This window comes from Larus michahellis, chromosome 6 (assembly GCF_964199755.1).
Source record: "Larus michahellis chromosome 6, bLarMic1.1, whole genome shotgun sequence".
Lineage (NCBI taxonomy): Eukaryota > Metazoa > Chordata > Aves > Charadriiformes > Laridae > Larus > Larus michahellis.
This window is the reverse complement of record NC_133901.1, coordinates 52,959,379-52,982,366: the sequence shown is the minus strand read 5'-3', so window position 1 is coordinate 52,982,366 and position 22,988 is coordinate 52,959,379. Positions and strand designations below refer to the sequence as shown.

General features: G+C 41.3%; 2 protein-coding genes across 6 annotated transcripts in view; one reads left to right on the top strand and one right to left on the bottom strand.

The window, feature by feature from the left end:
- Positions 1-22,988, bottom strand: part of MAPK8 (mitogen-activated protein kinase 8) — a 317,667-nt gene that overhangs the window by 89,288 nt on the left and 205,391 nt on the right. Inside the window, exon 1 of one of the 5 annotated variants that reach the window (XM_074591188.1) lies at positions 17,743-17,920. The exons of 3 other annotated variants lie outside the window; for them this stretch is intronic. The gene's annotated coding sequence lies outside the window, so the exon portion shown is untranslated. Of the gene's footprint in view, positions 1-17,742; positions 17,921-22,988 lie in introns of those variants that run through there. One more of the 5 variants, XM_074591181.1, reaches the window with a different exon arrangement.
- FRMPD2 (FERM and PDZ domain containing 2) overlaps positions 1-22,988 on the top strand; it is a 57,601-nt gene that overhangs the window by 26,785 nt on the left and 7,828 nt on the right. The window contains exons 8-21 of the mRNA XM_074593049.1: positions 4,930-5,014; positions 8,086-8,236; positions 9,860-9,931; positions 10,605-10,779; positions 11,519-11,669; positions 11,766-11,904; positions 12,813-12,965; positions 15,163-15,348; positions 16,252-16,408; positions 19,010-19,220; positions 20,119-20,222; positions 21,241-21,343; positions 22,432-22,598; positions 22,722-22,920. Coding sequence (XP_074449150.1) covers positions 4,930-5,014; positions 8,086-8,236; positions 9,860-9,931; positions 10,605-10,779; positions 11,519-11,669; positions 11,766-11,904; positions 12,813-12,965; positions 15,163-15,348; positions 16,252-16,408; positions 19,010-19,220; positions 20,119-20,222; positions 21,241-21,343; positions 22,432-22,598; positions 22,722-22,920 — 2,053 coding nt within the window. The remainder of the gene's footprint in view (positions 1-4,929; positions 5,015-8,085; positions 8,237-9,859; positions 9,932-10,604; positions 10,780-11,518; positions 11,670-11,765; positions 11,905-12,812; positions 12,966-15,162; positions 15,349-16,251; positions 16,409-19,009; positions 19,221-20,118; positions 20,223-21,240; positions 21,344-22,431; positions 22,599-22,721; positions 22,921-22,988) is intronic.

Sequence of the window (22,988 nt, the reverse complement as noted above, 5' to 3'; positions counted from 1 at the left end):
TTAGCCTCCACTCTCCATTAGATTTTCGCACCGGCCATATGGGACTGTTAAAGGGTGAGCGAGTCTTGCTGATCACTCCTTGAACCTCTAGTTGACGAATCAGCTCATGGATGGGAATCAGAGAGTCTCGGTTAGTGCGATACTGCCGCCGATGCACCGTTGTGGTAGCAATCGGCACCTGTTGTTCTTTGACCCTCAACAACCCCACAACAGAAGAATCCTCCAAGAGACCAGGCAAGGCAGACAACTGTTTAACTTCCTCTGTCTCCAAAGCAGCTATGCCAAAGGCCCAGCGGTACCCTTTTGGGTCCTTAAAATACCCTCTCCTGAGGTAATCTATACCAAGGATGCATGGAGCCTCTGGGCCAGTCACAATGGGATGCTTTTGCCACTCATTCCCAGTTAGGCTCACTTCTGCCTCCAGTACAGTCAACTCTTGGGATCCCCCTGTCACCCCAGAAATACAAATGGGTTCTGCCCCTCTATAGCTTGATGGTATTAAAGTACACTGCGCACCCGTGTCCACTAGAGCCTTATACTCCTGTGGGTCTGATGTGCCAGGCCATCGAATCCACACCGTCCAATAAACCCGGTTGTCCCTTTCCTCCACCTGGCCGGAGGCAGGGGCCCCCTAATACTGGTCATAGTATCCATTACTCACTTCTTGCATAAATGACCTGGAAGTTCCTTCAAGAGGATCAGAAGCAAGATCAGGCCTTCTGCTTTGTCTGGGGAACGGCCCACTGGAAACTGGGGCGGCACTTTTCCTGGAGGGATCCCCTTTTATGGTTGTCCTTCCTTGCAACTCCTGTACCCGTGTCCGCAGGATCGAAGTAGGTTGTCCATCCCACTTCCTCATGTCCTCTCCGTGGTCCCGCAGGTAGAACCACAGGGTGCCTCGTGGTGTGTACCCTCTGTACTCTCTCTCTTGAGTGGGGAAATGCCTGCTTCTAATAGCTGAGATGCTGGCCCGTGCAGGTGGGGAGTAGGACATATTCTCTTCAAGTTGCTGGACCTTCCGCGACAGTTTCTCCACAGCTGAGACAAGGGGGGAAGAGAGACTTTCTTCATATCGCCGGAGCCGGCCAGCTACCTCATCCACTGTTGGTCCCTCTTCACCTTTCCATTCCATTACTGCCAGGGAGTTGGCATACAACGATGGTGCGCTCCGTACAAACTTCCGCCACACGGGCCTTGTGCATCGCACCTCATCAGGGTCTGTGGGTAAGTCTGCATTGTCCAAGTCATAATAAATCATCTCCCGCACGGCTAATTCTCTCAGGTACTGGATACCTCTTTCCATGGTAGTCCACTTGCTTGGCTGACATACAACATCCTCACTGAAGGGGTACCTCTCCCTCACACCTAACAGGAGTCGTTTCCAGAGGCTGAGGGCTTGGGTCTTTTTCCCAATCGCCTTGTCAATGCCGCCTTCCCTAGACAGGGATCCCAGCTGCCTGGCCTCCCTACCCTCTAATTCCAGGCTACTGGCCCCATTATCCCAGCACCGGAGCAGCCAGGTGACAATATGCTCGCCTGAAAGTCGGCTGAAATCTTTTCGCAGATCCCGCAGCTCACTCAAGGATAGGGATCGAGTAATTATCTCTGGTTCTGCCTCTTCCTCCTGCTCTCGTGATGGCCCTGGTTCATCATCATCTCTTACTAAGCGACCTGATTTCTTTGTGTACTTCTTCTTCTTCTGTATGGGGGCAACTGATACCGGCACGGGTTGGTTCCCTGGTTCAGTGGCAGTGGCTGCTATGGGGGTTGCAGTAGCCGCAGTGTCTGTCGCAAGGATTGCAGTAGCTACAGTGGCTGACGCAGGGGTTGCAGTAGCCGCAGTGTCCGTCACAGGGGCTGCAGCAGCCGCAGGGGCCGCCGGTCTGGTTTCCATCTCTTCCCCTTGAGGGTGCTGCATAATTCTGAGCAGTGCCTGGTAGATACTGGCCAGGGCCCAGCACAGCGCGGTGAGTTGTGCCTCTCTAGAATAGCCACAGCATTTTCCCTTCAAATATTCTACCACTTTATCAGGGTCCTGTAATTGTTCAGGGGTGAAGTCCCAGACCATTGGAGGCGAGTAGTTCTCTAGGTACCTGCCCATGCTCTCCCACATGCCATGCCACCCCTGACTATCCAGCCTCGGAGCAGATCTCCGGGTGGTAGTCTTAAATAGTCGCTTAACCCTAAACAAGACCTGGAACGTATTCAGGAGACATAGCACTAGGAACACACTGGTTTGAGTATCCCAAGGATATTCAAAATTCTCAAAAGCTGTCATACCTGACCCGAAGGAGAAAAGGGAGGCAAAAGGGCTGGGGAAATTATTAACAAATTCTGAGAGATGGTGTCCAATGTACGGACAGGACAGCAAAACCACATAAACACCCCAAAATAGCCGTCTGAACAGTGATGTTATCATATCATAAACAGATAACGCACAGGACAGCAGAATGATAATCCTCATCCCTCTTCCAGACACGGTAAACAGCATCACAGGGAGTACATAAGCCATATAGGAATTTATGTAACACAGCCATGAGAACAAACCAAGCAACATGATGACCAGTTATCTCAACCCTTCGAGCCCCACGTTGGGCGCCAAAAAGGACTGTCGCGGTTTAGCCTCAGACGCCAACAAAGAACCACGTGCCGCTCGCTCGCCGCTTCGCGATTACGGAACTGCCGCTCCCCGCCGCTCACCGGCCGGACCGCAGCCGGGACGCCCCAGCCCGCTTTTAAGCAGCAACTTCCTGCCCCCTCCCCCGGCAGCTCAGGGTGGGCGTGGCTCACATGGCATGGAATACCAGGAAAAGTTAACCCTATCCCCACCGGAACCAGGACAGAACATTACCCATACTCTTCAAATATGAAAGTTTTAAAATTTACTAGGCAAAAATAAAAGGCTTAGAGCATGATCTCAAGGGACTAATTTGCCTAGTAAGACGGCAAAAAACCTGGGTGCCCACTGCATTATCACAAGTCTTCTAGGAGATAATTCACAGAGAGAAAGTGATCCTGGGAAAAAAAAGCACCATGTAATAAAGCCCTTACCCCAAGGATAGGGAAGGTGAGGTTCCTCATACAACTGCTATTGATACTCTCCTCCTGAAAGGAGCTTTTCTGAGACTCCAGAATTGCAATCAACATCAGCAGCCATAAAAACCTGAGATTGCAGCTGCTCCCTATATGACGCACAGGTGTCAGTCACATACCTAGTGGCACACAGTGACAGTAAATTCAGGAGCCTGATTTGTAAGTCCTTTATTAAAAAAAATTGGTTATAATCATGACAAAGGCTCATTCCACTGAATTTATGTGTGTCTGAGTCTCCACTGAAACATTGGTAGCTGTTTGTACTCAGGATTTTGTAAGCCAAAACTCTAAAAATACAGGAGAAAACACAGAATGTGAGAGCTTGTTTGCTACAGACATTCTTTCACGAAATAATGTATTAGAAAAATGCATTCTTCTCTGAAAAGAAATATTAGCATCTAGTAGAGCACCAAGATTATCAAGGGAGATCAATATCTCTATCCAGACTGTCCTTTAGAAGCTCATTTAACATATAATAAATTAATCACCTACAGGATCATCTTCTTTGAGGGCCACGTGTTACTTAAACATGAGGATTGTGTTGGATTTATGATCAAAGCATGGCAGTCTGGCCACTAAAACTATCCAACTTGTCCCACTGCCATAACAGCTGAGACAGAAAAACTAAGGGGAATTTTATGTGCTTGTCAAAGTATATTTGTACAAATATGTGAAACCTATAGTCTAAGCAGAGAATTTTGCAAGGCTTTGTCATTAAAAAGCATGTAGTTTCAGAACACAGGACTGAATCTTAACTTTGGTAACTAGCCCTGAGTATTTGGCTTATATCAAATCTCACGTTTTGTCGCTACCATCTGCAGCTTGAAAAAACATGTTTATGCATATTTTAGCAACGTGACTGTAGATTTTCTAGTTCTTAAAAATACAATTGGTGGTTGGTACACTAGATTTCAATGTCATGCTTTCATGTTGGAATTCAGAGTGAGGTCTCAGGGTGTAGTTCATGGATATTTTATCTGGAGAAAAAGCTGACCTAAATGATTACTTCCACATAGCTCATCTTATCACCTCTGTCATTCTGCCTATATAATAATTTGAGACACAATTCTTCAAATAAGGTCAATGAAATGATCCCAGTGAAGAAAAATTCAACCTTCCCACCCTTTCCTAAAGGATTTAAAACATCTCTGCTGCTAGAAGAAATGTTCATGAAACTACCGGTTGCATATTCCTTTCTGGTTCTACTTTTAAATTTCAACCTTCATGTTCTTGGACAAAGCAATGCCTATCCTTTCTGTAGCAGCATAGATGATGGAAGGTGAAAAATTATACAAATCTTATGTGCTAATGACTCACAAACAATCCTATATTCCCACCAGACTCTTACAATGTAAAAATATTCACAATATATTTAATGTAGCAAATAACCAGTGGAATATTTACAAACAGTTTTCATTTAAGTGATTTTATATCCTACTCTGATTAAGCCAGAGAAGTTTCATGGCTTTCCCCCCCCGATTTTATGCCTGGAAATAGAAGAACAAAGAATACTAGGGGTAATTTCTGAAGAGCAAAGGCTGTTTCACAAATTACCTCCATACATATGGAAATAACAACCATTCTACCTACACAGCTATTTTCCAAATTACAATCACTTGAAGGGTTATGAAGAGGAAGTAACAATAACTAGAGAACTGGGAATACTGCTGGTGTAGTATTCACTTAGCCTTATCAAATAGCCATTTATCATGCGCAAGCAAGGACACGAGAGGAAGTAGCTGGTCTAAATTTCATCCTTGTTGTAATTGTCTCAAGAGCTGATGCTGAGTGCTGCTACAATTGCTTCAATTGTGAAATTTCCTTTATTAATTTCAGGGAGAGTTCCACAGACACACAGGTCATGGGACCCCACCCTTAGTGGTTCAAGGACACAAAGTAGCTACAAGCTCTTCATAAACAGGTAATCAAAACTCATATTCCTAAAAGATAGAAGCTGTTTTATTACCACATGAAGCAAACAACTAGAATGGCAATGTTGTTATCAGAAAATGCCTGGATCGCCATCTGAACCTGTTTTACTAATAGATACTATTTACGTAGAATTAAAGCGTACCTAGAGTCGATTTGTCTCCAAGTCAAACAGTCCAAATGCTGTAGTGAAATGGAGCTTGGGCCCTGAACAATCCATACAACACGAGCACACTGAAGTTTTCCACCTTTGCTCTTTACCACTGTGTCCTGCCAGATGTCAGTGGCCGCCCAGAACAGCTGCCCCTGGCACGTCTCTGTCAGAATCAGACAGGTAAGTAGCAATAGCTCGCTGTGACTGAAACAACTGGGAAGCAGCTCCATAGAGAGTATGGAAGGGAAAAACTTGTTGAGAAGGTATGAACAGTCATTGCTTTCACTGGCAAGGCATTCTGCAAAGTCCATATTTGTCTACATTCAGATTTTGGATCCAGTCTTGCCTTGCTGTCACTTTAGCAGAGGTGTTCTGGAGTGGTTATGACAGAGCATGTATATGATCCACCATTTTCAGTGGATCATTTGCATTTCCCTCTCAGTTCTTAGGCTGATTTGCCTCACTTGTGTCAGCCACATCCAGTGACTTTACTGAAGAGTTATAGGTAACTCAGGGACACAAGCAGTAAAAACCTCTGCTCTGTCACGAGGATTAGCCTCATTTCAGCCATGGCGTGTACAGCAGCCCCGTAGGCATAGACTGGAAAGCTGAGAATTGTACAACTGATAGTAACTCCTTTTCAAAAGCCAAGGGAAACACCACTGTTGCCAAACAAGAGTTTTCTAGACTGGGTGTAAGCATAGTGCAGCTGTAATCATGGCTGTTTCCCAATGAAAAAGAGATGTAAGTACTGTTAGCCTCTAGGCACCACAAAGACCAGAATCCCATAGTTAAGCACCATGTAATCCCTACAGACATCCCATTTAAATTGAGTTCTTGACCCAGTTAAACAGGAGTTTCTTCTTTTAACCGTGACATGAGTAATTCAGGCCCACAGGAAACGCTCCATTTAGATCAACTCCCAATTAAATGTTTCCCAAGTAAACAGTTTGAACTTCCTGATAAATCAGCCACGATAATCTTAGCAATGTGAGATACACATCTAAACCTGCAATAAGAAAGAACTACAAGCAGGCTGCAGCATAGTGGCAGCTTTTGTGAAGAAAGAAGTCTCTGTCTACCTGTCCAACTACACATATACATATACATCTGTGTACACAGACATCTATATATGCATCGCACACTTGACAATGATATCAGTAACAGAAGATATATTTCCTGAGTATTTTGGAGCAATTGTCAGGCCTCTGACTAGCAACCTGGGTATCATCTTGATATCCCCGATCTAAAATCATGCTGCCAAGAAAATGTTCCCCTCCTCTGCTGAAAGATGAACTCTCTTCTCCCAATTTCCAGCAAGCTGTTTCCCATAGAACTTCAGGGACTGTAAACCCCACTTTTGGTTGTAAGCATCTGCAATTGAATTTCTAACAATGTCACCATCCTATTGTAAGTACCATGACAACAGTGGAGTTGAAATAGTTAGTTTGGAAACCACCAATTTCTCATATAGGAGGACAACCAACACAAAACTTAGTGATGGGCTTACTATCTGCTATCTATAAAGCTTACTAATATCATCATGCTCACTTCTGTAAGCAGTTCAATTGACATAATTTACATCTCATAAAGTCAAGCTTGTAGGTATACGCAGGGCTATGGCCTATATATAAAAAATTGAATAGTTCAGTTGGAAGAGACCTGCAACAATCATCTAGTCCAACTGCCTGACTACTTCAGGGCTGGTCAAGCATGTTATTAAGGGCATTGTCCAAATACCTTTTAAACACTGAGAGGCTTGGGGTATCAACCGCGTCCCCAGGAAGCCTGTTCCAGTGTTTGTCCACCCTCTCAGTAAAGACATGCTTCCTAATACCAAGTCTGAACATCCCCTGATGCAACTTTGAATCATTCCCACATGTCCTGTCACTGGATACCAGGGAGAAGAGGTCAGGAAGTACTCCAGTAACTCTGTTAAAAACCTTTTGAAACTCCATGAATAGCTCCCTGACGCAACTCTGCAATACATAATTAACAAAAATCCACCCCAAAAAGCCCTTTCCTTCCATACCATATAACCATTATATAATCATTCTTTCCTCATTGATAAGAGTATATATTATATTCTAAGTTTATTCTAAGCACACGTATGTCTGCTTGTGTGGAAAACACCATTACTTTATACGTTAAAAGTATAGTATAAAGACAGCTTTCTGATCTTTCAGACATCTTTCTCTTAATTAAACTGAAAACTCCCTCGGTTCCCTAAGACATTAATTTATTCTAATGAATTTGTATTCAAATAATTTAGTTCTCATTTCTGGAAAATTCTGAATAATGTAACAACAAATGTTATGGTTTTCTGAAGCTTTTTTTGCTTCAGAAAAGAAGAAATGAGGAATTGACTGCATCGTGTAGAACTCCCAGAAAGGCATGAGGTTAAATTCTTTGCCTGTTGGCTTCACCACTCTTAAACCAGCCAGATCTGTCTCACCAAATGGAAAAAAGGGAAGGGAAGGGAAGGGAAGGGAAGGGAAGGGAAGGGAAGGGAAGGGAAGGGAAGGGAAGGGAAGGGAAGGGAAGGGAAGGGAAGGGAAGGGAAGGGAAGGGAAGGGAAGGGAAGGGAAAAGAGAAAAGAGGAGAGGAGAGGAGAGGAGAGGAGAGGAGAGGAGAGGAGAGGAGAGGAGAGGAGAGGAGAGGAGAGGAGAGGAGAGGAGAGGAGAGAGCTGTTATTGAATTAAAGCACAGTTTAGATTTATTTATAAAGGGCATCATTAATACATTATTTTTTTTTTCTTTTTCTGTAAAGAAACATTTAACAAGTTATAGCTGACATTGTCCTGGATTTCATAATGTTCTGCCATTCAGTGTACCTTAAGCTCTTTGTCCTCAAGTCTGTGTTGTTTTGATTGTTATATGTATTGCTCATTATGACATTTCTTTTGAAGGTCAGTCAGTGCTGTAGAAGAAATCCCTGGTGGAACTCAAAAGAACAGCAGACAGAACCTGCTAAGTTTAGGTTCCACCTTCTCTGTGTCTACAAAGGACTACACAGCAGCTGCTGCATCACAGAAATGTTTGTTCCACAGGAAGGAAAAGGTGACTAATGAAAAACGTATAAGCTGATTTCAAAATGTAAATATCACTAAAGAGAAACCCCTCATCCACTTGTTGTTCACCAGTGATGAGCATATTAGCTACACTCATCTCATTAGATGAGTATTCTAAATTGACGGACTACAAATTAGGCATGATCTAGTTGTGATAACTCAGAACTGAAGGCAGTGAAAGCTCTTGTCCATAACGATGAAGCAAAAGCTTACAATTGAACCCTCTCTGACCTACATGTGTGATTTCTGCAAGCATCAAACACCATAAGGACTGTTTTCATCAACCACTTTGACAGGAGCTTCAGAACAGCAAAAACATTTACAAAGACACTGAACCCAAACACTTGCTGGTCAATGGTACTCAAAGGATTTATTTTTTTTTACAGTGTGTGCCTGGACAGAAAGCACAGGCTAGCAGTGAGTGTGCCAAACCACGAATTCACCTAAGGGTCTATTTCTAGTTGCTGATTTGTTGTAGGAATCAGTTAAATGGGAAGGATAATGTTTATTTGGCAGCTGGATGACAAAAATCCAGAAATAACTGAATCACAGAAAACTCCCTAATGCTGCTGCCCATGGAGTTTGCTGTTGTGGACGCAGAAGGGACAGGTTTCAGGCTGGTGTGTCCTTTCATCTGTTCCCAGTTCAAAAGCCTAAGACTGACCAGTAGCAGAACTTTGATCAAGATTTTCAGTTAGATACTTTGGAAATTTATCTTTTAATATCTAAATTTAGTTTTAAATGTTGTTAATATGATTTTTGCTGGGATAATAATTGAGTTCCTCAGAAGGAGTCCAGTAACTGTTACAACAAAGTGCTAGTCCCTCTTTATATGTGATACAAAACTGCATTGTCTGTTGTCAGGGCAATTCTAGTATTATGAAACAATCCTAAATTTTCTCAAAAAAAAAAAAAGATCTAAATGGCTCAAGGTCACGGATAATGGTTGGAAGGATTCACATCTTATCACTTGCAGACATTTAGTTATTTCTGTCTACTTCAAGGATCTAAAACCATAGACGAACCCGAAAAAAACACACTATACAAAATTCTTTGAGGTAGATGCTCAGCAAAGGAAGAAGCATTGTGTGCTGTTAAAGTTTGTTGAAGTTAAAGCAAAAGAATATAAGGTCTGCTATTAAGAAATATCAGTCAACCTTCATTACAGGAAAGAAAGTAGCTCTGCATTTTAGTCTGGTTCCCTATGGAAGCTAGGCTTATGAAATCACAGTGGTGTGTATGTATGTGTGTACATGTCTGTGACTGTCTTCATAGTAACTTGGGAATCAAATGGTAAAATTTCTCAGAAGAAATTAAGTTTCTCTAAGTGTCATGAAAAGAGGTGCCTTGCAAAGGAAATGGATCTTGGTTAAGTGCCTTTACAGAAGAAAAAGCTTCAGCATGAGCTTGCCACTAATTAGACCCCAGAGAGTCCACACAGGAGAGACGCTGAACAGAGAGGTCTTCAATCAGCATTTGCACCTTTTTAGACACTGAAGTCAATTAGGTACAGCATACAGATCACCAGAAATGGGTTTCATTGGTACTGGTGTTTAGGATCTTCATCACATTAAGCAGACATTTATTAAATTTCTAAATTGCCTCCTTACAGTTTTCAGGTCCAGAATTTATTATTTTGTCCAGTGAACCACCAGTGACCTTACAGCTGCCTGGATCGATTGTGGTAAGTATGAACATTAAGAATGTAGAACTAATCTAGTGACCTTTTAGTTGGGGCTCTTGGTAAGTTGCATGTGAGTCCCAGCACAGTATTCTTTCCGTGTCCTCCTCCCAAGCTAAGCTAGGGTTCCTACAGAGGTATTAAGATTTAAAAGGAGGTCACTTAATTCTCAGTGCTATGTAGTTATTTCTGTTGGTGTGAAAACAGCTTAATTTATCCTTCTCAGCTAAGAATGCTCACTAAAGCACATGACTTTTGAAGCGAAGATTATACAGCAAATATGCAATGTGACATCTAATGCCAATGTATTGGACTCCTCCAGTTTGCAGGCACATCCTCTACCTTTCATTAAGATAAGGTAAAAGGCTGACAGCATACAACAGTATAAGTAAGGGCAAAGAAAATTTGGAATTACCCTCAAATGTAGAATAACCCTCGTGACTGCAGAGTCTGAGTATGCTCAGCTGTTTTGTTGGGATTCCCTGGGTTTTATAAAATTAGAAATGTTTGGGATATTAAGTTATGAGAAAGGAGGCAAGGAATAGCATAGTGTTGTGAGCAAATCCATCAGTTTATGCAGAGACAGGAGACTAGGGGGCGTCAGTAGTAAAATGCTGTGGAACATGCATTGCTTGTACTTGGCACTCATTCTTCTTTTTTTGTTGCATGTTCTTAGACTAAAAAAGGAAAATCCTATTTATCCCAAAGGGATCTCAATGTGATTCTACTCAATGGGCAGTGCCTTGAGGTGCAATGTGACATCAAGTCCAAGGCAAGAGATGTTTTCAACACTGTGGTGGCATATGCAAACTTGGTGGAACATTTCTACTTTGGCTTGGCTTACCTGAAAGGTAATGAGACACAGCTAACCACAATAGCAGTTCTCTCTCTCAATGCCTCCGTAGTCCCTTTATTAATGAATTCCAGTAACATTCCTTTAGATTCTCAGATGAGAGCAGATCCAAAGCTAAGCAAATGTAAGGTACACTGTTTTAAACTGTGCTGCATGTCTACCCTTGGACTGTGCCATACTGTTACTGGCTGATATTCCCATGCAGAAAAGGCTGTGTCCCAGCCTTGCACTGGAATAATACTGAGCCATATAGCTCCAGCATAAATTCCATGAAGCACTGTATTGAGGAAGGCTGACTGTCCTTGTTCCTAGATATAAGTTGGAACACGGGCTCAGCTATTTCATCTACAAGACCCACATCATCCTAGCCTATTTCTGATGGCATGCATGGCTGAGACGCGAGGAAGAAGCATAACTTGTGTGTAGGGCATGAGGACTACAATGGGGTGCAGAACCTGAACGGTGAGCAGAATGCAAGAACTCAATACTTGAGTGATTCCATAGAAACCACACCAATCCAGCAGCTCACAATTGTGATCCTAAATTACACACTGTTATCCTAAGTTCTCCATCAAAGAAGTAATACATCAAGCCATGGCACAGAGAAGTAAATCTCAACTGACATCCACGATCTATTTTATTTTTTATCGCTAGTGACATACTGAATGAAGACAGCAGAACTTTGAGCTACTGAAGTATCTCCGGACTTATCACAGAACCCAAAATTCTCATTTCAGGTAAAGAATTCTTCTTTTTGGATGAGGAGACCAAACTCTACAAAGTGGCCCCAGATGGCTGGAATGACCAACCCAAGAAGAAAACCTCCATCATCAATTTCACACTCTTTCTAAGGATAAAATTCTTTGTCAACCACTTTAATGTTATCCAGTAAGTGCACAGTTCTGCTGACTGCAGGAAAACCAGCAGCATTTAGGGTGACTATTCAAGGCTCATCCTGTGTTCCTAAACCCTTTTGTGTTTCAGGCACGGCTTGACAAGGCATCAGTTTTACCTACAGCTTCGTAAAGATATTTTGGAGGAGCGATTGTACTGCAATGATGAGACTGCCCTGAAACTCGGTGCTTTGGCTTTACAGGCAGAGTTTGGCAATTATGCTTCTGAGGTGTGCATAAATAACACAATATTTCTCACAGGTCTCTCTCCACAGCTTTTGCAGCTTCTGTTTGTCACATAGAGTTTAAAGACGAAGTATGAATAGCACATAATTTCAGCTAAGTCCTTCAGTAATCACATTTTAGATTTAATTTAAAAAATTACAAATTTTGCCTGATTAAGGAGCAGTAATAAGTCAGACATATTTGTCAGGAAAAATGGCAGAATGATGAAGGATTTTTGGTCCTTCATAATTGATAATGTAGGCCAGAAACTCCAGAAAATCTGTAGAACATTTCCAACATAGGCACAGCTTGGATGCGCAGAGGGGCTTAAAGAGATTAGAAAACATGGAAGAGAAAAACAAATAAATGCTCCAGAATTCACAGCTATTTTGTGCGTAGGGTCAGATCTACAAGCTGCAGAGACAGGAAGGTTGCTCATGGTATATCTGAACTAGTTATCCTAGTTTTGAAGTGTACAGAAAATACTCATTTATGTTCTCTGCCATACCTTCAGCTATATAAATTGGTGCAGCTCTATTAATTGAACTCTGAGTGGTCTGATCCATCTGGTCAGACCCATCCCAGCATTGGGTCCCCCACTGTAGGCTGTAGTGACGCAGCTGCAGCTGTCAGCTCTAAGTGCAAGACTGCGGACATGCCTGTAGGCCCACCTCTTTTCTCCCCTCTGAACAGAGAAGTAGCGTGTCCTTTGAGCACCTGGCTGAGTACAGGTGCAGGAGGCACATCTGGCTGCCAGGAATCTACCTGCTGTTCCCCATCTTCTTTTAGGAAATGGCAACAGGGTGACTTCAGCATATGGGTCACCCTGAAAATGGAAATGCACCAAATAAGAAAAGTCAAGAAAGAACAAAAGGCTCCTCTCTCTTTTGTTTTTTGATTTTTTCTCCCAAAGATGCACGGAAAGAGCTATTTTCGTGTTGAAGACTACATTCCAGCAAGCCGAATAGAGAAAATGACCCTGGCATATGTACAGCGAGAGCTTGCTAAATTACATCATATGAATCGTTCCCTGTTTGAGGATGAGGCTGAACTAGAATTTTTAAAGGTAACTTGAAATATCCCAAATGTTATTTATTTATTTAGAGAAAGAAAGCCTCTCTCAATTTACCATTGTCTATGATTTTCTTGCCTGATACAGTGGATTTTAGATAACGTGAACAAATTTGAATAGTCAACAAAAACCTCATAATATCATTCTGCTGTAGATACTGTCACTCTAAATAACTTACATCACGTTTACATGGTAGGTTTCCTTTCACTGATAGTTAACGCACATTTCAGGGCATTTTCAATATCCTAAAGGTTGATGCAAATTTTCAGCATGTTACCAAGGTGTCTGGGTTCCAGATGATTATAAACACACCTACTGAATTTATTAGAGATGATTATAAAACATAGGAATACGCACTTTCTTGACTTCTGAAACTACAGCAGCTGTTCAGCGACTTTCTAAACATGTAGTGATTATTTGTTTAAAAATATCTCTGAACCCTGGAAGTGACGAAGGAGTTATCTGAAGCATTTTCTCACATGACTATTTCTCTAGGGCTCTAGAATATCATGATGATGTGAGATTTAATTTTTTTCCCCTAATTTCTCCTTCTCCCCCAAACTTCTCTGCTTTCCATCAAATGAAAAATATCAGGGATTAGATAATAGATAAATTTCAGTAGCCATTTTGCTGCAGTGACACATGCTTTTATTTATAGCATCATTTCAGTTCAGTTGCTGTTTAATTATGCTAGTTCCTCATCTAACACTGTCAGTGGAATTGAAGAAATAGACTGAAGCTTAGCCTTAATGACAGTCCCATCATGCGTGCCAAATCCAATGAAGAAAAGCAGCTTTGTTCATATCTGTTGCAATGAGTAAGTCTGTGGAAGGAGCCAACACATCAGACAAAGTGAGAAAGATAGCCCCCATGGCAAGAACATGCAAATTCCAAATATGAAAGGGATTAAAAATTAAAACCTAGATTCAGCTAGTGATTATAGATGCCCCAGTTTTCAGGACCTGAACATTTATGCTCCGGATAGTTTTTGAAAAACAGATCTTCTTGAAGTGTTTTATTTTGGTCACTGAAAATCTCTACTCACAGTTAAAAAAGTCACTTGGGGATTCTATGTTAGCTTCCCAGAAAAAAAAAAAAAAAGTTTTAGAATAAAGTCATATTGATCTGCAGATTATGAAAGAAGATGAAAACCCCTCCTCATATTCCATAGTCCTGTAAAGGGTCTGAGTCACATTTTAACATTTTGTGGCCAAGTGCAGGAGGTAGAAAGACAAGCAACAACAGCCAGAACCTCTGGGTGAGTTCCTCAGGGCATCCTCTACACAGTTAGAAGGTGGGGGCAGAAGCTGACTCCCCAGTCCCTTGAGGTATAATCCTGCTTAACTTTTCACCCATCACGAAAGAGTGAAAAGAAGCGGCACTCAAGAGTTGTTACTATAAAGTTTGGCACTGAAGGGAATTCTGGGGCAGTGAAATTCCCTCAAAAGTCTCCACTATATTTAGGTGAGATACTTTGAGGTACAATTTAGCAAACTCTATAACTTAATATTCTTGACAATGGAAATTTATAATGTTTGATTTTAAAAGATGATTGCCATGAAAGAATGAGTATGTGGACCCCAGAAAGTTTGTTGCAGGCTGGGAGCTGTGGCGTTACTGCAGTTAAGATTTCCAGTTGGTTGTCGCTATTGCAGAAAGGAAACCACACAAGCCCATGACAACGTCAGAGTAGCCCTGGCACCAAAGTATTAGCAGTTTTACTAAGATCGTCATGTTTGCTGTACCTCATGGTTTCTGTGTTTGCTCAGGGAAACAAAGAAACAGAAAAGAAAATGGAAAGAAACAAGGTTTAACAGTAGTCAAGCAGCATTAATCCTGCATGGATTTCTAGTCAGAAATGCACAGAAGTGCCCAGTAGCCATAGTGCTGAGTACCTCAGTCCCATGTAATGTTTAGATTATTGTGCAGGAAGCTACATAATCCTCCTACCTCTTGACACGGGGTGTGTGGGAAAGTGTTACTTCAGTTTTACACATGGAAAATGAATGTATGTAATGGCTCTCTGACATACCAAAGTAAGGTATGAAAATTTGGTTTTCAAAGGTTTCTTGACCCAGTGAAAGAATATTCAGTAAAGACACTCAAAATCATTTCCTCTCCCATCTACCTACCGTTTCTTCCCATGCCTGTCTTGGAATAACTCACGGTAGATGCACTTTTTCTCTACAAGGTGACTCAGCAACTTCCTGAATATGGAGTGTTATTCTATCGTGTGTCCCAAGAGAAGAAAGGAGCAGGAGGGGACATCATCCTGGGAATCTGTGCCAAAGGCATCATTGTGTATGAGGTGAAAAATCACACAAGAATTGCCAGTTTAAGATTCCAGTGGCGTGAAACAGAGAGAATTTCAGCTCATGTGAGTTGGAACCAAGTGAATCTCTTCTCCACTTTACTACTTCACTCCCCTCCTGCCTGTCACCTTGATAGATTTATTGCATTCAGAGCCAGAATTAGACTCATTCTGTCCAGGCAAGTCCTTCTTGAAAACAGTCTAAAGTCAAGGTTGGATCTGGATGTGGATACCAAGACATGCAGTTCTTAGTGAGGTTTAGTTATTTTGCTAACGCTGCAGTCAAATTACTATAAAACTGAATAATCTGGTGTTGGCTATTACAGAGATTATGTCAAACCTCTTTATGGCGTATTCCATATTCATTCCTCCCTCGTCTTTACTTCTCCCTCTCTTTTTCTTTTGTTTTCCTATCTACATCAGGTCATGGGATCACGTTTCCCTCTTTCGAGATCTCATTATTCCCATCCTTGTCTCTTAGTATCTCAATGGCTGTTAACAAACCAGTGTCGCTGATGAGACTGTGACCCCTTCTAAATGGTATTCTGCCATCAGAGATATATCAATCTACAATTATACAGTGTAGGCGTCAACCTGCATCACACATTTCCCTGCCTGTTTGCTCTCCCAAAATGACCCTTCTGCCCCTTGAAGATATTTTCATTTTCACATTAAATTGGTTTAATCATTTTAACATCTGTAGGGCCAAATTTTTCCAGATCTATCAGCCTGCTCTCAATGCAGTCAGTGTCCAAAGGCTCTTAACTTTCGACACAGGGCTGTTATGATCTCAATGACAGATACCTCACTAACAACTGTTGAATTTATGATAGACATTTACTGCACCCAAAAGGCATGCAGCCAGGCATAAATACAACTGGACAAACCAACAAGATTATACAAATGAACTTTTAGTGCCTCAATGTAATGACTGATATATGAAGCAAGCTGTGGTTTTTTTCCCTTTAGAGAAAAAAATTCATGATTGAAAGTAGCTTCAGTGGCAAGAAACACACTTTCATTACCGATACAGCAAAGACATGTAAATATCTACTGGACCTCTGCTCTGCACAGCACAAATTCAACGCACAGATGAATTCTAGGCAACTTCGGCAAACTTCATCAGGTGAGGTATAAATGCACTTTTGTTATTCAGGCCATAGGACAAGGTTAGGTTTTAGAAAAGGTGCATTCAGTGAAGCTGAGAATCAGAACCTGCCCCATCAGTTTCACTGTGCTTCAGTTTCTCATTTGCAGACTAGAAAGTAATTTCTCCTACTTCACTGGAAGTTAGAGGTATGTAAGTCTAATTTAGCATTTGCATGTGAGTGGGCATGTGCAGGGGGTGGAGAGGGGTTCTCTGATTATAATAACTATGTAGCTAAACTCAGATTTAAAAAAAAAGCATTATTACACTTCCCGTCAGGAAACCTGCTGAGATTTATGAGGAAACATATCAGACTTACCCCAATTGTAACTTGAGAAATGTTCCACAAGAAGAAAAACTATAGTAGTGTCCAGACATACCGGAGCTGAATTTAGTTAACTCATTATCTTTGCATAAAGCAGGGGCTCATCTCTATGGTTCAGTCCCAGGACAAAACCACTAAACCAAAGGCACATCAGCCATAGGCACTCAACTATGTAGCTGCTAGCTGCTCTTATCTTAGATTTTTGCCATGTCTGTGGAAAATATGACCAATACCTCCTTAGACTTCAGATTTTCCCTAGTTTCTAAGACAAGGTTCTGCTCAACCCAGGGCAGTTACATAGCACTTCTCACCCACGGTTCTCGGCATGCTCTGTAAAGGTGGATGAGTATCATTATGGGGAAACTGAAGCACATAAGAAATAACAGCCTAAGCTGACAACTGTCATCACTGTTGACTTCAGTGGAGCAACATGAGTTTTCACTAGCTGAGGACTCATCCATTGCCTTGAACAGAATCATGATAATTTACAACCACTAAGTATTTGACCCAGTGAGTCACAGCAGGAGCATCAAGTGTTCTGCCTTAGCTGCTGGGGTACTCCTTTCTCTAGTAAAACTGTAAAAGCGTTGGAAACATATTATATCAGGGGATATAACAGGATGATTGATATATTGCTTCTTTCCCACTAAAATTATTTCATGAAAAGTGAAATTCCACCTGCACAAATTTGTTACCATGGAAAAAGGCGCTAGGATGGTATTTAGGTTTAAGGCACCTTTTGTTGCTTGGGCTCCAGTAGCTTCAAACGTAACTTAGTGGGACTGTGATTTGTAGCATACAAATGAGTGCTAAGAGAGAATCTTAAAGGTTCCTGTGTCACGTTTGCTTGTGGTAATAGAACTTAATAAAAATTACTACATTCCATGTATAAGAGAACAAAAAGATTGCGAGCTAAAAAAATGATAACCTATGATAACCTAAGTCCTGATTACAAGCACCCCAAATCAGTGAAACAAGCCAGACTTACACGAGCTGTGTGACTGCAGGTTCTGAGGTTCGGTGTGTGCTTGCTGTCCCAGAAAAAAGGCTTTGTGAAGGCAATGACAGCCAGTAGTTCGCAATGCTGCCGTTGCCACCACAGTGAGGCTGTAAGTGATTCTAAGGCTCTTTCTGCATGAGAGGGAAACTCTTCCTTCTGCTGCACTGTTCAGATGTACAAGTCACCATCTCTTCAAAACTTCCTAGCAGCCCCCACTTTGAAATCACCATGGCAACTCTCAGACCGCGCTAATACTGTGGACAGTTAAGCCTTCTGATGCCTTAACAAACGCCCCTGATCAAAGTCGCTGAGGAAAAGAGGGAGCCTAGTTTAAAGCTGCAGAGTAGTGTTCTAGAAAGCTGCATTCAGGCTAACATTTGTTAGGAAAACACACAGGAGGTCAACTGTCATATACAAGCAGAATTAAAGCCCATATTCACGCTAGCCTGTACCAAGCAGGGTTCTTGTTTTACTTTCCGACATGCCTCCAACTGCTTGCTGTCCCTCTCTCCTTCAAATCCCCTCTCCAGCCCACCAGTTGAGAACCTAAATAAATGAACAATGCTTCCTCCAGCACTATATTGTTTCAGGGAAATAAAACCTTTTGAAAGGACAGATTTGTATGTAGCAGAGCCCAGACATCATTAAGCAACTAGTAGATTTCATACAGAAGCAGAAAATTAGCAGGATAGCAAGCATTGACACCAAGGTGGTCCTCTACTCAGCTTCACATTTGTAAATCGCTCAGAGCAAACAGCCAGCTCCTTGGCCCCTCTCTGAACTTAAGAGAGCATGTGTTAGTAGGGCTTCTGTCTTCTCAGATGTACATATATTGGAATGGTGGGCGCATGAAGGATGGGAAACTACCAACCTGACTAATTCAGTCTCTGGCAGACAGATATTTCTCATACACTGAACATTTACAAAATACACTTTACAGAGATAATCAGGTTTAAATTATAAAGGGTTGTACATTTCATCTGTCTTTGTGGAAAGTGAATTTGCAGTATAATTCATAGAAATGAAATCTAAATACAGCGTATACTTTCTATGAAAGAAATGGATTGGAAACTGTTTCCACTCACTCCAGGGCCTAGGTATCCTTAAGGATACCAGAACAAATATATCTGTGATGTCAATCTTTATTTCTGGCATGTTCAAAAGGTTAGAGAGAAAGCACCTTTGAGCTTAAAAAGATGGGATAATATCAATGGATTTATCTTTCTTTCCTCCTTCTCTCTCCCTTCTTATTCAGAGGAAAGTAAATTTGTGGAAATAGACAAATCCAATTCTGCATATGCAGCTCAGCGTGAACACCTTGCCCTGATTCAGAGACTGTCTCGTTCAGAGAATGTGCTCTATGCGGCAAACCTGGAAAACCTTTCTGCTGGGATGATGAGCAAATCTTGTGACAACCTCAGTGTGGAAACCAACAATAGGACTAGAGAGAAAAGCAATCTTGGCAGGTAGGTTTGCTTTTGCCTCTCAACATATGTAAGAACACTCAGTCATAGACTACATCATTGCAAACCTCTATGGAAAACCGTGAGGCAGACCTTCATTTTTTTGCAGTTTTTATTGTGGTCACACCAAAAGGCCTGGGGCTCCCTGGTGCCAGCAGCAGTGCAAACACAGGCAGGAAGCTAACAGTCTAACAGATAAGAACTTGAAAAAGGGTGGCATTTAAATTTGTACCAGACTCAGGAATGAACCACTTAATGGGTTATGGAGAAGGATAAAAATCTTTAATGTCTGTGCATCTTCTCTGGAAATGGCAGTATGGCAGAACTGAATGCACAGGGGATGCTGGATTTGAGCAGGTCTTATCTAATTGATTCCTCTGTATCTAAAGGTGGAAACCACATAGAACACTGTAAGAGCTCCTCCCTTTTCATTTGCATTGGTACATTCACCAGTGTAGGCGGTTACTATAGCTGTACACAGTTTCAAGGCCTTTGATGAATTCTAGTGCCTTTTAGAATACTAAGTGTTAGAATAGAGCCAAGAGGAACGTGAACTACCAGGAAAACTTTCAGACGTGGTTTTGTCTAAATGGACAGCAGGGCTAAATAAATCATGCTGAGGCTACGCTGTGTTTTCCTGATGTCTGCACTCATCTCGGAGAAAAACGCAGGGGGAAATCAGTTGATGTGAGTGGTCTAATGGCAGCTGTTTTTTGGAAGCAAGTGCTGGCAAAGATAAACTACCTCTCCTCTACAATGATATGTGGCCCAGAAATCAGTATACTTGTTGAAAGGCTATAAACATGTGCATTCCCAACTTGGCTCTGACAGACTAATGAGGAGTGCTAAACACCACTGCCGATTTGTTATTGTAACACAGTCTTCATTTCCTGCTGTGCAGATCCACATCAGGGCTATCCCAGTCAGAAATGCACATCAATTTGAACGGAAAGCAAAGGAGTTATGACTACCTCTCTATCCACTCAACTCAGAACACAATCAGTGGTGAGTATAATAATAATCATAAAGGGAGACAGCTCCCTTCCATATTTATCATTTCAATAGCAGGAGATATATTCTACTTGCAGATGAAAGAATATCCTTTTGCACATCTAGTCCTGGGAATTAACCCAGAATTTAGCAAGACAAGCTGTGTTCTTCCCTTTCACTCCTGCTTTCCAAAAGGATGGGTGATAAGGGACTTGATGATAAAATTATTCTATCAGTGGTGCCTAATGCGCCTCAGAGATGTAGTTCAGTACACCTGGGACTCTTGCATGGGACAATATCCTTATGCTCAGAGTTCATAATTTGGTTTGCAATTGAGACAAACCCAATTAATAATGCATGATACAACATAGGCTCCAGATCCTTCCTCTGTTCTTGCATTTGCATGACACTAACTGGAATAAAACTGGACACCTAATTTTCCAACAGAAGCCACATTGCATGCACACAGAATATGGTATACAAAGCGATGATTATTTGGTTAGTTCATTTTAAAGTCAGAACTGTACTTTAAACACACTGTGGCAATTGCACAATGTTAAGTAGTGTTAACGTTACAAAAGTCACCATCACAATCAGTACTGACTGGATTGCACCTACAGAGTCAAAAGGGCCTACAGGGCTGAAGGCTAGAGTTTCCAAAGGAACCCATAGGAGATTTTGTTTCCACACCATCCTCATATTCAATGGGCACTACATGCCTTTCTCTATAGATATCCTAGTCTTAACAAAAATATTGCCAATAAACACATAGTCTCCCAGAAAGGAACATTATTGGAGGAGCCTACACAGCTACTGTACTTACACTTTTCTAAAGAATGCAAATTTCCAACTTGTTTGAGCTTCCTTCATGAATTATATTGATTCTGAATTATATTGATTCTGAAGTAACAGTAATGTTGAAAACAAGGACAAAATATATTTTTAATTTTTGAAGCCCCTGTTTTGCATACTATATGAATCTACTGTCTCCCTGCATTAATCTGCATTTATTCTAGCTGTTTTGTTTCTGCAGCACCGGGATCACCAGCCATCCAAAAGGAAGTTTTCCTAAGTGGTCTAGAAAGAGAAATCATTTGTGTCAGCCTAAAACGTGACCCTAAGAATGGATTTGGTAAGTAAGGAACATGAATGTTACGTTTGTTACTGGGACTATTCAGATCCTGGTGCTAACACTGATACTTGCTGACTCAAGCTGGGCAAGATTGTACCCTTCTTCACCTAATTTATTGTTATTCTTATAGAATAAGACTACCAATCTCTGTGAAGGATTTAGAATTTCTGGGACTGAAAAGGACTAAGCACATAAATCAAGACCACAGTTTTTTCAGAGGATTAACTAAGGCCACAGAGGTCAAGGGGACCAAGTGCTAAGATTAGAATGAAAGGAACAAGGGTCTAGTTGTGTGTCTGAAATACATGCACGGTGATTTTATTTATCTCAGACCTTACACAGGGGAAGATGATGTTCTGTAAACCTTTCAGGTATTGCCTGTGGGGATGCAAAATGTGTACACAAGCTTAACATGTTTCCCAACTTTTGCACTCTTATTTGGATAACATTTTTGTTATACAGTACACTATCCCACTGTATCCTGTTCTTGTGGATGAGTTCAGAGGACCATCAGGTTTCAGAGATGACCATTACTACAATTAAACATCAAATTTCTAAATGGTGCAGGTCTGTGTGGAATATCCTGATCCCAAACCCAACTATTATACCAGTGAGAAGAATATATTCTGCAATAGGCAAAATACTCTGAGACAGGATAATGAAATTCAACCACTTGACTAGAGATATTAGATAGATATATAGAATTTTCTTAGATATCTCTTTCATATCCATTAGAAGTTTACATGGCCCACCTCAGGAGCCCTAGACTACATGATGTGGAACAATGTTTCAGTTTATCTAACGAGCTTTTATACCATTTTCCTCCTGCAGGTGTTAAATACTAAGGTCCACATAGTTTATGACTCCTGTAAGAAAGTAGCTGGAACCTTTAAAATTCCCAAGCCAGGAAAGTATTCTTATTAATAAATCATATCTAAATAGCCACCAAAGTCACCAGAACACTTTAATTATAATGGGAGTTTAAATCTCTTTCTAATCAAGACCTTGATGCCATGTAAATCAGACCTCACCATTCTCCAGACCATGTATAAAACTTGCACCATTGGAGTAAGAGCCTTTTATGCTCCTAAGGTTCATCTTTTCTAATACTGCCAATGCCTCTGCATTCTCATGCTATCTCATTTTTGCAGGTTTTATAATTATTGGAGGAGAAAATGTAGGAAAATTAGACCTTGGTATCTTTATCGCTTCAATTATCCCTGGGGGACCTGCCGACAGAGCTGGAAATATCAAACCAGGTCATTGTCCTTAGTTTTTAATTAGAATTAAAATACTTTCATGGTTTAAAGTTAGCTACTCTGGATTTATTTCCTTATTTAGATGTGCTTTGTCTTGGTTTTATCCTTTTTTTTTTTTTTAAGGAGGACGACTCATCTCTGTGAATAATATTAGTCTTGAGGGCGTTTCCTTTAATACTGCAGTTAAAATCATACAGAATTCTCCAGATGAAGTGGAGCTCATCATCTCTCAACCCAAAGGTATAAAGGCAGATGCCTTTGCTGGCTATGGAGTGCTAATAGTTAACTCAGGACACTGGTATTTATTAGGCAGTGGAATGTAGTAGTACTTTCTTGCTACTCAGTGACAGTTATAATAACCATAGGCTAGCAATGAAAATAGTCAACTTC